The sequence below is a fragment of the Pelecanus crispus genome, chromosome 10 (assembly GCF_030463565.1).
Source record: "Pelecanus crispus isolate bPelCri1 chromosome 10, bPelCri1.pri, whole genome shotgun sequence".
Taxonomy (NCBI): Eukaryota; Metazoa; Chordata; class Aves; order Pelecaniformes; family Pelecanidae; genus Pelecanus; species Pelecanus crispus.
This window is the reverse complement of record NC_134652.1, coordinates 16,532,217-16,545,208: the sequence shown is the minus strand read 5'-3', so window position 1 is coordinate 16,545,208 and position 12,992 is coordinate 16,532,217. Positions and strand designations below refer to the sequence as shown.

The 12,992-nt window shown below is 54.1% G+C and overlaps 2 protein-coding genes across 3 annotated transcripts in view; one reads left to right on the top strand and one right to left on the bottom strand.

Annotated features, from left to right (window-relative positions):
• Positions 1-1,973: 1,973 nt before the first annotated feature.
• HPS6 (HPS6 biogenesis of lysosomal organelles complex 2 subunit 3) lies at positions 1,974-5,614 on the bottom strand. Its single transcript, XM_009479405.2, has one exon. It carries the CDS (start codon positions 5,612-5,614, stop codon positions 3,155-3,157), a length of 2,460 nt encoding a protein of 819 aa, XP_009477680.2. The 3' UTR covers positions 1,974-3,154.
• An 815-nt stretch (positions 5,615-6,429) lies between these two features.
• ARMH3 (armadillo like helical domain containing 3) overlaps positions 6,430-12,992 on the top strand; it is a 129,763-nt gene continuing 123,200 nt past the window's right edge. For both annotated transcript variants that reach the window (XM_075717663.1, XM_075717665.1), the window contains exon 1: positions 6,430-6,463. The gene's annotated coding sequence lies outside the window, so the exon portion shown is untranslated. The remainder of the gene's footprint in view (positions 6,464-12,992) is intronic.

Genomic DNA, 12,992 nt, shown 5'->3' with positions numbered 1-12,992 from the left:
CCAGTGGTGGGGCAAGTGCAGGTGTTGCTTTGTGCTGTTCCTTGGCACAAGCACAGGGACCATCCCAAAAGCTGGGTCAGGCATGGAGGACGTATGTGAGCAGCTTGACTCATTTCCTTCGTTGCAAAGTCCAGATCTCTCTGGAGTAAGTGGCAAGGCTGAGCTGGCCGGCTCGCCCTCCGCTACGTGCATCTGCTTTATTGCTTTTTCCATTTGCCTTCAGATCTTCTAATTGCTATTTTTTTCCTTCAGGCGTTATCTGAAGCTGCACCAGCCTTACCTCCTGCTATCTCCCCCCAGCACCCGTCCTGACCACAAAGAGAGCCGTGCTTGCCTATCACCCAGCTGAATCTGTCCTGTGTGGTGGCTCAGCCCCTGCTTCCCCCAGGGATGCCCACCCTTTCTGGTCCTTGGGGCGGGATTTCCCAGCACCCCCCTTGGAGAGCACTTAGCTCAGGTTTGTCTACACTCGCTCTGCCTTTGCTCTCCTCCACCCTGAACCCTCAACCTCCTGAGTTGTGACGGTTTTGTGCTTGTCTATGGGCTGTGTGTGGAGGTTTCCATCCCCAAACCCCACGCTGTCCCCACCGCACAGCATCCTCTGCTTCCTCTTCCCTTGCTGTGCCTCGGGGACACCAGCCCACACAGGACGGCTGCTGGCTTCAGTTTCCGCTCGCTGGCTTTGCGGGTGCTGCTCCCTCCCTGCTCCCCTCTCTGCTCAGCCTCCAGCCACGGTCTTTCCTTGTCTGCAGCGCTGGAAGGCAGGGAGCTTGACCCTCCTTATTTGCTGCACCACTGTGGCCACCTGCATCCAAAACCAGCCCTGGCAATGAAAATCTCCACCTCCCCCAAATTACTGCACAGCCTTTGCCAAGGCATGGGGCTTGCTCTCAGCAGCTTCCCATTCAGCGCTGCCCCAGGGCAGCATCCCAGGCCCTGAAGCTGTGGCTCTGAGAGGGGCCTGGGTCCATCCTCCTCCTCCTGAGCAGCCCTGGGAGGCGGGCAAGAGCAGCGTCAGGCAGGGCCAGCACCTACTTGGGGAAGAGGTGAGGATGGCTCATTGCAAAATGCCCAGAGTGGCTGCTGCCAGCTCTCCTTTCAGGCCATGTTCCCTCCGCTCACATGAGTGGCAGCTGCCAGAATCCACTTCCCTTGCATGGGAGGGAAACTTGCAGCGCCCCAGGGCCACAGCACGAGGCCCACCATAAGGAAGGTCTCATCGATCACCAGCCAGCTTCTAGAACTGTTGCAGCAGTTCCTCTTCCCCTTTGCCAGGCTCTTTTCCACCACAGGGACTTTCTGCAGCCGAGCCCTTCTCTGGGGGAGGTCCTGCCACATCTTTACAGTGGTTTGACAAACCGTGATCCCTCCAACGGCAGCTCTGCCGCTGCGTGCCCAAGGCAGCAGACTCCCGCCGGGGCCAGCCTCATGCTCCCTGTTGCTGGTTTTCCAGCCAGGAACAAAGGGGCAAGTTGCAGCTCTTGAGATAAAATTCTCCCTTCCTCAACCCTACCTTGGGCCCAGCCACAACTCCCCCAACAAGAAGCCCCAATGGCCTTTGGGGGTTGCTTGTGGCACCAAGCAGCTGCAGAGAGGACGGGAGTGAAGCCCAGGTAGGTCTCCTTGCTCGCAGCAACGTGTGGGCTTGCCTTTGCTGAGCTCGCAGCAACGTGTGGGCTTGCCTTTGCTGAGCCATACACTGCCTGCGATGGCCCTTCTGGGATGGTCGCCTGCCTGCCGGTGCAGAGTCCTGCCTCCATGGCTTCGTAGCGGTAAAGGGCCGAGTGCCATGGAGGAATTGGGCTGTCCAGGCCCAGCTGGATCTCCAAGCCCGGCACGTACCAGCGGTGAGCCACACTGGGCAGTACCATGGTGAGTTGAGCTTGGCCACTTTTCACCAGAACCAAAATGAAACTGCCTTCCTCCTAAGGGTCTGCATCATCAAAACATCCACCATCACCCCAGCACTGCTTTAGGAACCTTTATTTTTAAAAGGACTCTTCCACACTTCACCCCACTCTCAAGAGGGCTAATGCAGGTGACTCTCCCCCATCCCATCCCAGCCAGGTTCTGCCAGCCCGGCAAGGTGAGACACAGCTCCTTCACACCACAGCCCGTGTGCCGGGGCAAAGCCACAGCCCGGGTCTCTCTCCCGGAGGAGGGGGCCAGGCAGCGAGCACCGGAGAGAGGCTGGAACCTGGATCTTCCTGCACAACCGCTCTCAAGTTACACTGACTTTGCAAACAGAGGCACAATATGAGCCAGACAACCCTGACAAAGCCCCTTTGTGTGCAAAGGGCAAAGGTAGAGGAGATGGGAACAGAGGGCCCGGGCGTCCTGCAGCATAATCTAAGCTTCCACAAAGGAAAGGGGGAGGCAGGGCCGGCCCCAAGCTCACACAGGCTGCTGCCAGCTTCTCAGCTTAGAAGAGAGTTCGGGTACCATCTGGGATAGAGAGATAAGGGAATTAGGCTGCTCTCTTCAGCTAAGTAGCTGCAATCAGTCACAGCTACAGGACTGATCCCAGAGGAATTGCAGCGAGACAGCGCACAGAGTGCTGCAGCTGCCAGTGCATGTGCTGGGACCCCCAGTACCACAGGGCTGCGCCACACGGGCATTTAGCATCTGACTGAGCCCAGAGCAGCAGGACTCGGTGACCCCACTGCAAGAAACATACCCAGTTTCTCACAGGCAGAGCTTGGAGGCGGCACCCAACCCACTGAGCGGAGAACGGTGCGGGGAAAGACTGTGTGTGTCCCTGCCCACCACTCCACCACCACTCCTAGAGGATCAGGGAAGTACAAGTGAAGTTATAAAGGAGCCAAGCAAACCGAAAACAAAGTGCTTTGGGCAGGGAGCAGTTCTGTAGTCCTGTAGTGCAGCCAGCACTTTCATCTGCAAATGCACCCGGCATTTGCTCCTCCACTGGGGCACACACAATTGCACTTGCTAGATATAGCCAGAAAGCCTGCCCTGGCTTCAGGTGGGATCCCCCAACACCAGCCACCCAACAGACTCTTTGAGATGCTGCTGCAGGGAGGCTTCAGAAAGGAGCAGGCTCCATACTGCCAGGCAGGGCAGGATTTCCTGGGGTGGATGCGGCTTTCCCCTCCTCGTGCACCCGAGGCTTGGGATCCCATTGTGCTTCCCCGTTTCATGCAGTGTCACCCTGTACCAGCGCCGAGGGGGAGGAAGTCCTTGCGATGGGTGGCTGAGAGGCATCGTCGGCTGCTGCTTTTGAGGGGATCTTGTGTTCTCGGGGTGGGGTAGGAGGGGGGAAGATGGGGCTCTGCAAGGCATCCGAGTACATCTCGTCCTGGATGCAGGGACGCTGTACAACCCTTTGCAGCAACGGCTTGAGCAATCCTACAGTCAGCTGGTTTCCCTCGCTGGAGAAGGGCACTGGGTCCTCCTGGGAACAAGGGAGATGCTGCAGAACCACGGCGAGGATGTCCGAGGCGGTAAGCTCAGCGGGGCACAGCGGCCACAGTGTATCCAGATAAGGGTCCAGCTCCCGGTGCTGGGCAAACTCCGCCAGCAGTGTGGTGAATATCTCCTTGTTAAGCAAGAGGCTGAGCTTGGAGAACTTCTCTGCCACCTCCACCACCCGCTGCCACCGCTTCAGGCGGATGAGAAGGTGCAGAGCTTGCAGCACAGCCTTAGGCCTCTTGCTGCAGAGCAGCAGTTCGAGCTCCATCTCCTCATCTGCCTCGCTGCGCTTATTCTTCCTGGCCAGTACTCCCAGTGCTCTCTTGTACAGTGGCACCCGGCCCTCTGGGCCCTCCTTGCTGCTGTATGCCCAAGAGATGCTAACGTACTGCTGGGTCAGCTCCACAAAACTGGGCAGCCACTTGGGTTTGAACCTCAGGAATGAGGCACAGATGAGCTCGAAGAGTGGGACCACCCCATTCTGACCAACCTCCTCCTGCTGCGGCCCTCCCAGGACCTTCTTCCACACCTCCGGGGTGGCCCTGGCTACCAAGAGGCCGTCCCCATTCTGCTGCAGCTGCAGGCAGCTCCTCGTGGCCTTCCAGGCAGCCTTGGGGAAGGAGGCAAAGACAGAGTTCAGGTAGGCCAAGTTGTCCTTGTCCATGTCAGAGTGCAGAACGCGGCTGACCTCCTGCTCCACCAGTTCCTCGCAGTAGCTTTCCACCTCACTCTCTGGGGCACACACCACGCAGGTCTTGAGGAGCTCCAGGCTCATGTAGCTCTGCAGCTCCAGGCTCATTGTGCTCAACAGCTTGGCGTAAGTGTCTTGGAGGCCTCGGGCTGGCTTCTGCTTCTGGCGGAGGCTGTGCTGCAGGATGGCAGCGAGGGCCACAGGAGCCTGGAACACACCACCTTTCTTCAATTTCTCCACCGTCAGCTTGGAGCTGCTGAGGCTCCTCCTCTGATAGTATCTGCAGGCCTCCTCAAACACCATCTCCACCAGGCACGGCTCAGGCCTGATGCTGTCCTCAGGTTTGGAGAAGCTAAAGCTGTAGATGCCAGTTTGAGTGAGGAGCTGGATGCTGTCCTCCTCTCCCAGGGGATCCAGGAAATGCACCTGTTTCATGTTCAGGATTTTCTTTTCTATGAGCCTTCCACTGTTCTGGTCGACGAGGTACAGGACCCCAGCCAGCACACAGGCCAGGATGCTGCCAAAGGTCTTCAGCTGGACAGGACTTCCTTGGGCCAGGGGGCCCCCCTCCAGGTCAAAGATATGCCTCTGTGTCCCATCTGGCTCCACCATGTTCACAGCACCCTTCGTGCTTACCAGCAGCAGACCCCCACTGTTGGACACAGTGGAGGTGTGAATGTCCAGAGGTGCCAAACCTGAGAGAATACCCACAGAGCCAAGCAGGAGCTTCCTGAAGTCTGACTCGCTGCTGGAGTGCAGCACCTTGCTGTGAACAAAGCCTGCAGAAGGGGCTGTAATGGTGAGCTTTGCCTTCTCGGGATGCCAGACGAGGAGGAATTTGGAAGTGGTGGCAAAGCTGGCAGTGGCAGGCACCAGGAAGACGTGCTGGGGGGAGGCCAGGACCTCGTACTCAGGGCTGTTGTGCAGGACTATACTTACAGTGCCCAGCCGCACGCCTTGCTCCCCCACCTCCAGAGCCCGGGTGCAGACGCAGAACCTGAAGGCACACTTGCTCATGTCCGAGTGGGCGTCCAGGGGAGGCCTCTCCTCACACCACACCAGGCCGGCTCCCTGGCTGCACACAGAGACGATTCGTGCCCGGGCACCCTGGCAGAGCTCCAGCGTCTGCAGCAGCTGCCAGCCCACGGCCACCACGAAGTGCCAGACCTCGGTCCGGCCGTGTTCCCACACAATGGCCAGCACCCAGGAGCCCAATGTCACAGGGCTCTGCAGGAAGAGCAGTCCCACAAGGGCTGGCTGGGGCGGCTGCCAGTTCCTCTCCAGCTCGGCTCCACCGATGCTGTGGCGCTGGAAGGCCACCACCCGGGGCAGGGGGGGCGGCCGGCTCTTCTGCAGGACCAAAAGGTGCTGCCCGTCGGGGCTGGACTGGACGTGGCTGGGCTCTTCTCCCCGGCACAGCAGCTCCTGCAGCCAGTGGCCTCGGCTGAAGTCGCTGAAGTCGGAGAGCAGCCGCAGCGTCCCGGCTCGCTTCATCTTGGGGCGCCCGCCCTGGTCACCGAGAGCATGCACCAGGGCGGGCCGGGGCACGGAGCCCCTGCTGCCACGGGGTCCCCTCCCAGGACCCCCCGCCGCCCCCTGCCCCCCAGGGTCTCTGGGGACCCTCCGACCCCCAGGGACCCCCCCCGGGCACCCTCCTGCCCCGGCGAGCCGGTTCGGCGGGCACCAACCCCCCCGAGGTACCTGCCGCGCCCCCAGCTCCCCGGACACCCCCCTCCGCCCGGGGGGACGGCCCGCTGCCCCGCCTCCCCAGGCACCCGCGGGACCCCCCCATCCCGCCGGGCCCCCGCCGGGCCTACCTGCCGCGGCGGCTGCCTGCCGGGGCCGGGCCGCCCCTCTGCCGGGGCCGGGCCGGGGGCTGCTCGGCTGGGCTCGGCGCGACGCGGCGCTGCGCAATCACGAGGCGGCGGGCTTCCGGGCGGAGCCGCGCCGCGCCGGCCCGGGCCGCCCCTCTCCTACTTCCGTCGCCGGTGCGGGGAGGGCGGCGGGGCCGCCGCCCGGGAGCGGCCTGCGGCGCCTCGCAGGCGGAGGGGCCATTTTTTACCGGGGGGTGGGTGTGTCAGTCTCCTCAGGGAGAGGCGAGCTCCGTCCGGCCCGGGCAGGAGTCTCCTCGCCGCTGCACTTGCCCGCCCCGCCTGCGGCTGCCGCCGGGACCCGGGGCCGCCCGGAGAACCGGCGCAGCGGCGAGACCCGGCGCTGACAGCGTCCCCCGCCCACCCCGACTGCCGGCGGCGCTAGGACCGCGCGGCACCGGCCCCCTCGGCGCGCATGCGCGGCGCGGCTGGCGGCGCCTGCGCACTGGGAAGCGGAACGGCTGGCCCTCAGGTAAGCGCCGGGGATGGGGGGGACGCGGCCCCCCCACCCGCGGGGCCAGGCCACGCCCCCCGCCGCCCCTCCCGAGCGGCCGCCCGAGCCCGGGGCGGGCGGCACCGGCTGCCGGGGCTCGGTCGCCCCGTGGGGGGTCTCGGCGGGGCGGGGGCGCTGCCCGCCGCGAGGGGCCTCGCCGGGCACCGTCTCCCGCCGCGGCGGGGTGCCCCGCAGGCCCGGTTCCCGGCGGCGCTGGGGAGCCTCCCCCGGCCCTTGGGCAGCCGGTGCCGGCGGCGCCTTGCCGGGGGGCTCGGGGCGGGGTGGGGGGGGCGGCGAGGCGAAGCCTGCTTTGCCGCAGCCCCTTTGGCGGGCCGGTGACCCCGGGCTGTGTCGGGGCCCCTCGCTGCCCGCCCTGCCCCGCGGGAGGCCTGGCCGCCTCCTGGAAACTTTGGGCGTGCGGGAGTAGCCGTACGCAAGTCTGTTGCTTAAGAAGTTGTCGGTCCTTTCCCTGCCTGCCTGCAGCGCTGCTGCTCCCACCGCCGTGCCCGAGTGAGTGCCTTTGGGTGCCGTGCCCGAGTGAGTGCCTTTGGGTGCCGTGCCCGAGTGAGTGCCTTTGGGTGCCGTGCCCGAGTGAGTGCCTTTGGGTGCCGTGCCCGAGTGAGTGCCTTTGGGTGCCGTGCCCGAGCAGGCCTGGCAGCAGGCTGGAGTTGCCCAGCCCTCTGGCTCTGCCGGTGCCGCTGCTCACGGGCCGCAGCGTCAGCTGGCTGCTGAAATGGTTTGGGTTCAAGATAACTCTTTCTACAAAAAGAATGAGCAGGGCATATTCTGGTTTACCTCACGGTCCTACAAGTACTTGTATGGGCAAAGCAAAGGAGAGCAGTAAACAACGGTAAACTTGTCGTGTTTATGCTGAAGGCAGAGGCAGCTTGCTACCTAAGCAAGCTTGCAGCCTCAGTCAAAACCCTGTTGCGTATGTCACTATAAGAAAGTTTGCTCTTCAGCAGAGACTGTAATCTGAATATATGATGAGAGCCAATTCGGGCTGAGCAGGTGGGTGGAATATGCAAAGCAATAAGATAATTTGGATCGTTGCGATATGCGGTGATTGCAGTTCACCAGCTGTTTAAGCTCTAGTAGGAAGCGTGACAAAAATTTTTAAGAGGAATTTCAGGTAGGGGGGAAAAGGACATCAGTTTGGTTTTCCAATAATAATAGCATAATCCTCTGTCTGTGTCACGGTGCTTTTTGCTGTGTGCAAAGAGGCTCTGCAGGCGGGGTATGTACAACGTAGAAATGTTAAACAGTTACTGGCTAGCATGCACAAAAGAAACGGTGAGGCTTTAATGAGCTGCTAGGCTAAGCATTCATCTGCTCGCCACTCCTGCTAACACACGACGCAGCCAGTAGACATCCCTCAGGAGGGGAAGGGTCAGCCTCTACTGCTCAGAGTTGCTGAGTTGCTATATTCTGTCTCCCTGCTGGGTTTTTTTGTTTGTTTTAGGACTTACACCTTTTTATGTTTGTGTTTTTCCTCCTGAGTGCTTGTGCTGCTAATGGTCCATATCTCAAAAATGTTACCTCTGTGCAGCTCTACCTTTCTTATCTTGGCGTGGCTCTACTGTGCAGCTTCTTAGAACATAGCAGCTTCCTCTGAAGTCGGAGCCAAGGTCATGCAGCTGTGCTGTATTCAGCATGGGCCTTGGATCCACACCGACAGCTGAAGCCATGGGAAAAGGGCAGGGGAAGGTTAGAGGCAGAGTGTTTTTCTTCAGAAGGAAGATATCTGAAAAGGTCTCTGAGTGGCATGAGCTTTTAGGTGGGAGTGCAGAGGCAGTGCGGAATATGTCATGGTGAACTAGGTGGGATGGGTTCTGAAGGGCTTGAAAAGTGAAAACCCAAAGAGACTTTCTCACATGAGAGAGCTGGGCATTGTAGTCGGGAACACAGAAAGGAAGTGTGATGGAATGAAAAAATTAATTTGGAAAAACGATGTGAACAGATGGAGGTGGAAGCATGTGACACTTGTCTAGATGGACTTGACAGGAAGAAGCTTAATTAGTTGATGGTGTGAAGTTGATGGATCAGGTATTATTTTAACTGGACAGGTAGAAAGGAAAGGCAATTATGGATGAAGTGTTAAAAATGTAGCTTGGATGTTATTCTTCTATATTATTGCTAAAGCAGGTGTAGTGGGAGGTAGTCTGTGGCTGTATCTGCATTAGGAAGCTGTGTTTCCTGTTTTTCAAGGGGGGGGGGAAATAAGTTGGTAGTGGTGTAACTTTAGATTGTACTATGTAGAAGCACACACACCGCTTCTGCTCTGAGCGAGATGGAGGGACTTGCTAGTAAAAATGCATTTACTGGGACTGTGCTGGAGACTATGTTGCTTGGTACTGCAGAAAAAGAAGTAGGGTCTATGTGGATTTTTGTCATCAGCACACCCTCAGAATATATTTCTTGTTATATACTGTGTGAAGGCACCTGGAAATTCTGCCAGATGGATCCAAGGCTTGTGTGCTGTGAGTGTTACTGTTTCCCTTGTTGGTGGGTTGGGAACCTTACAGTTGTAAAGGAAGGTACAGTCTGAGCAGTTTTCATTCCATTGGACAGTATACAAATAAGGTTGTAAAGAATGGATGAAATATAAAAGCAGCGTGGATGTACTAGCACAAACTATAACTGCCAACGCAGGAGTTGGCGGAGAATAAGCTGCAAAAGGGCATATAGCAGGAATTTGGTATGATGGTTGCTATAAAGCCTTGACAGAATCTAGCCCACCGTGTTCCTCCTTTCTCTGTTTTCACTGGTGGTCTGCCAGGCTGCTGCTGGGTGGTCCTGGGGGTTTCATTACTGGAGCTTGAACTGGGTCAAGGCACTGTTTATGCATTGGGATTCATAAACTCTTGTGCTGGTTGCAGATTGTCTATTGCTTCCAGTGATACATGAGTGCTGGAACCTGTGTTTTAACTGCCTGTTGCTCAGGTCCAATATTGACTCTGCAGATTCATCATGTAGATTAAGTGAAAGTTTTTTCTGGAACTTCACTGAAGAGTTTAATGACTACTTGGCTTATAACATGCTGCTTTAGAAGCTATAGGTTAACTTTTAGGCAGGGGTTTATCTCCCTCTCTTGCATGAGTGAGATAATTTTTGAACAACTTTCCTTTAGACTTGAGTGATATACCTGCAAAATACCTTGAAAGGCAAAGCGTGATCACACTGGGTCCCAAGCGCATGCAGTTGGTGGTGGGGGCAATTACTAGCCTTGAAATATTTAAACAAGTGAGTCCAATCTTAGTAGCAGTGGCAAGACAAGAGATATTGGATTCTAAAAGCAAAAGTATCTCACTTCTTATTTGGAGTCTTTATAAATATTGATTGAGGTCCAGGGCTTTGGCATTAACAAAGTAATATAGATCGCATCATTTGCACTACCTTTTTCAGATAGGGAATAAATGCTGTGCCAAGTAAGTGAATATGTGAAAATACCATTTTATGTCATCTGTTTGTTTTCTTTTTATTTAGCCAAGAAGTGTTACAGTATATTTTCTTGAGGGGTCCACACTGAAAAAAAAACCAAACCCTTATTCATGTGTGGTTGTATGTAGGGGTTGTGTATATGCATCTGTAATCCTGAAAACTTTCACGTTTGTTAGCCTAGGCAATTAAATGCAAAATACAGTGCTTGGTGGGCTGCATGCGAGATTACAGAAGTCACAAGTTTTGGATCCATTATCATGTAGATGTACATCAGTGTTATGTTCTCTACAGTAGTATTTTTGCTATTATAAGATGATCTATGGAATAATAATCAGTCTGTACAGGAGCTGAGTGACAATGTGGAACAGCCACAGTTTTCAGTGAGCACAAGTCTGAGTAAACCCCGGACTCAAAATATCAGGTTCATTTTTCCTGTGGGTATTCTAACAAAAAGCTAACAGAGATGTGTTCATCAGAATGTCACATGTTTGGCTGGAATCTCTGCTATGAGTTCTGGAATGAAATGGAAAGGAGGTGGATGGTTGGATATGCTCATCCCTTTCTTGCTGACTGGATCCTGGGGTTGATGATAGGTAAAGCAAGAGTCTGCCTGAACTTCTGTCTGCCATGGCTTTTATCTTCCTGCCTTTGAGCTGCCAAGACTCGTGCTCTATCGAGGTTTCTTTTAGTTCCAGATGAAGCATCTTGGATCTTCTGCTGCACAGCAAAGTACTTGCTGTTCTAAAAATCCACATGCATGTGCTTCTCTTAGCCCCGAGGGGTAGTTCTCCTGTGCAGTGAGTAACTACAGCGGGATTCACTTAGCAGCATGTGTTAATGGGACTGACCTATTGACAGAATAAATTATCCATTTGAACCTAAAATGTGGAAAATGCACTGATGCTTTTTAAATGTGGTGTATTTAAAGGATAATTGTTAACTATATTCAGTGTCGTCGTTTTCATAAGCTGTCACGGCATCCTGATAATTTGACACCTCTACAACTTATTTATAAATGTTTTGTGCATTTAACTGTTGTTTTCTGCATCTGCCTAGAAGGTCCCCATTAGCAAAATGCAGTTTCCTGTTTTTGTCTTTATGACATCTAGAAAATGTAATTGCATAAAGTGGAAAGAAGAAGCCATTTGTACAGCCTGATCATCGTAGGTCATGAAACAAGCACAGCCTAATAAAGCGTTGGCATGAAAGGTGACTTTTACTTTTCTCCCCTTGCTCCTCCTATACTCATTTGTAGAACAGCAAATTATAAACAAGAACATTGTTTAATCCTTGCCTCTAGCAGTCTTCTTTGTATGTGTTCTGTGCAGCTTTGGTTGAAAGAATATGAATCCCAAGTCCCATTTTGACGGAGACTAGAATTTTCACATGATCATGCGATGCCTCTGATGCTCACCCAGCATCAAGCCCTTGTGTCTTGTGGGATTTAGATTTTTCTGTCTTTCTGGAAATGTAGGAGAAGTATTAAAATGCAGCTCTCAAAGTCCAGGGACTAAGCAGAGTGTATTGATCCCTTCCCATTCACGTACACGTTTGCTGTGACAACGCTGACCTAGAAGCACTGAGAGTTAGTTTATTAGTTTTGACATTGGCATTCGTTAGCTGTAATTCAATTAGAAGCACGCTGATGGATGTGTTTGTATGCTGGGGCTGGCAGCTGCTTTAGGTTCAGAAACTTAGAATTCTAGCCGGGAAATTGTTTTGTGCAATCTTGGGTAAGGTTTGTATTGCTAGGCTAAAAGTGACATCTTTCTTGATTTGGTTTTTAATAGATTTCTCTCTGTTTCCAATTATGTTTCTAATTAGAATAATGTCTTATTTCCCATGACAGTTTAAAAATAATGCGAAGTCTGTAAAAGAGAAGCTATCAGGATGATTGAATAATGTTTTCTTTTTCGTTTGTTAGACTGAAACCTTTTTCCATCTTAATTGGCTATATAGACCTATTAGGCTACAGGAATAATTTCAGTATTTACAGAAGGTTATGGTGCAGTAGTTGCTAAGCTTTTTTCTGTCAATGTGTCTTGGGGCTGTTTCCATTCTCAGCCCAGCACATGCACCAGCCCTTAACCAGCCAGCTGTGGATATTCCCTTTCTAGCAGGAAGACAGAACACCTGTCTGTCTTTCTGTATAAATCCTAGCTTTTCAGGTGTGAGATCTGCTGCTCTCTGTTCTACCCTCTGCTTTTCCATCCAGGCAAAGCTCCTTCTCTTCACATCTGGGGTAGGGTCTTTTGCAGCAGCATTGTTTCTCCAGGCCCAAAGATGTTTTCCTGCCACTTAGAACTGAGGTTCACAGCTCAAGGGATGTATGTGTGAATAACCGACTCTGGGAGCCTGAGAATCCTAGTTGAGAACATAGTTGTAGATTAAGACAATCAAAAGCCATCTACAGTGGAAAGAATGTAGAAGAGGTCTGGAACTGGAATTCAGTAGTTGCTGGAACTTGCTTTTTGATGGAAGGACAGATCTAAATGTGCTGTGGTTGTGGAAGGGGTTCAGGCAGTCTGGGATGGAGGCTAAATCCAAAGCTGTCTCCATGGCTGCCAGCTCAGAAAGCTCTGGGGTCTTAGATGCTGACTGCAGTGAACTTACCTCTCTATGCATAATTTAGCATGGCTGAGTGCAGCTACCGCAAGAGCCTGCCCATGTTTTTCTGGAGCATGACTTAAGTCAAGCCTCTGCCTGAGGTATGCTGCTGCGTGTGTAATTACCTTTGGAGGTATAGGAGAAAGGTTGGGAGCTCAGGGATATGAGAAGGGATGGCATTCCCTTTCTGCTAAGTATCCCTGACAGTGCTGCAGTGATAGAGGAGGTTAGAACAGTGCTAAAGCTGTGATGCTTGCCAGAAAAATCTGTGATTGCAGATAAATACATATTTGCAAGGTCAGAGTGGTGATGTGCTTTGTAGCATCAGACATGAGGCTGAAAGTACGTGGCAAGTCATATGTTCTGACTTTCAGCTGCTGAATGGGTTGACTGTCACAGAAGGTTCAAGACTACAGCTACGGCTGTTACTTTTTGTAGCAGCTCATTTTGTAATAATGGT

What these genes read in the sequence shown, in the direction of transcription:
- HPS6 (XM_009479405.2), bottom strand. Translation starts at nt 5,614, where the DNA reads ATGAAGCGAGCCGGGACGCTGCGGCTGCTCTCCGACTTCAGCGACTTC.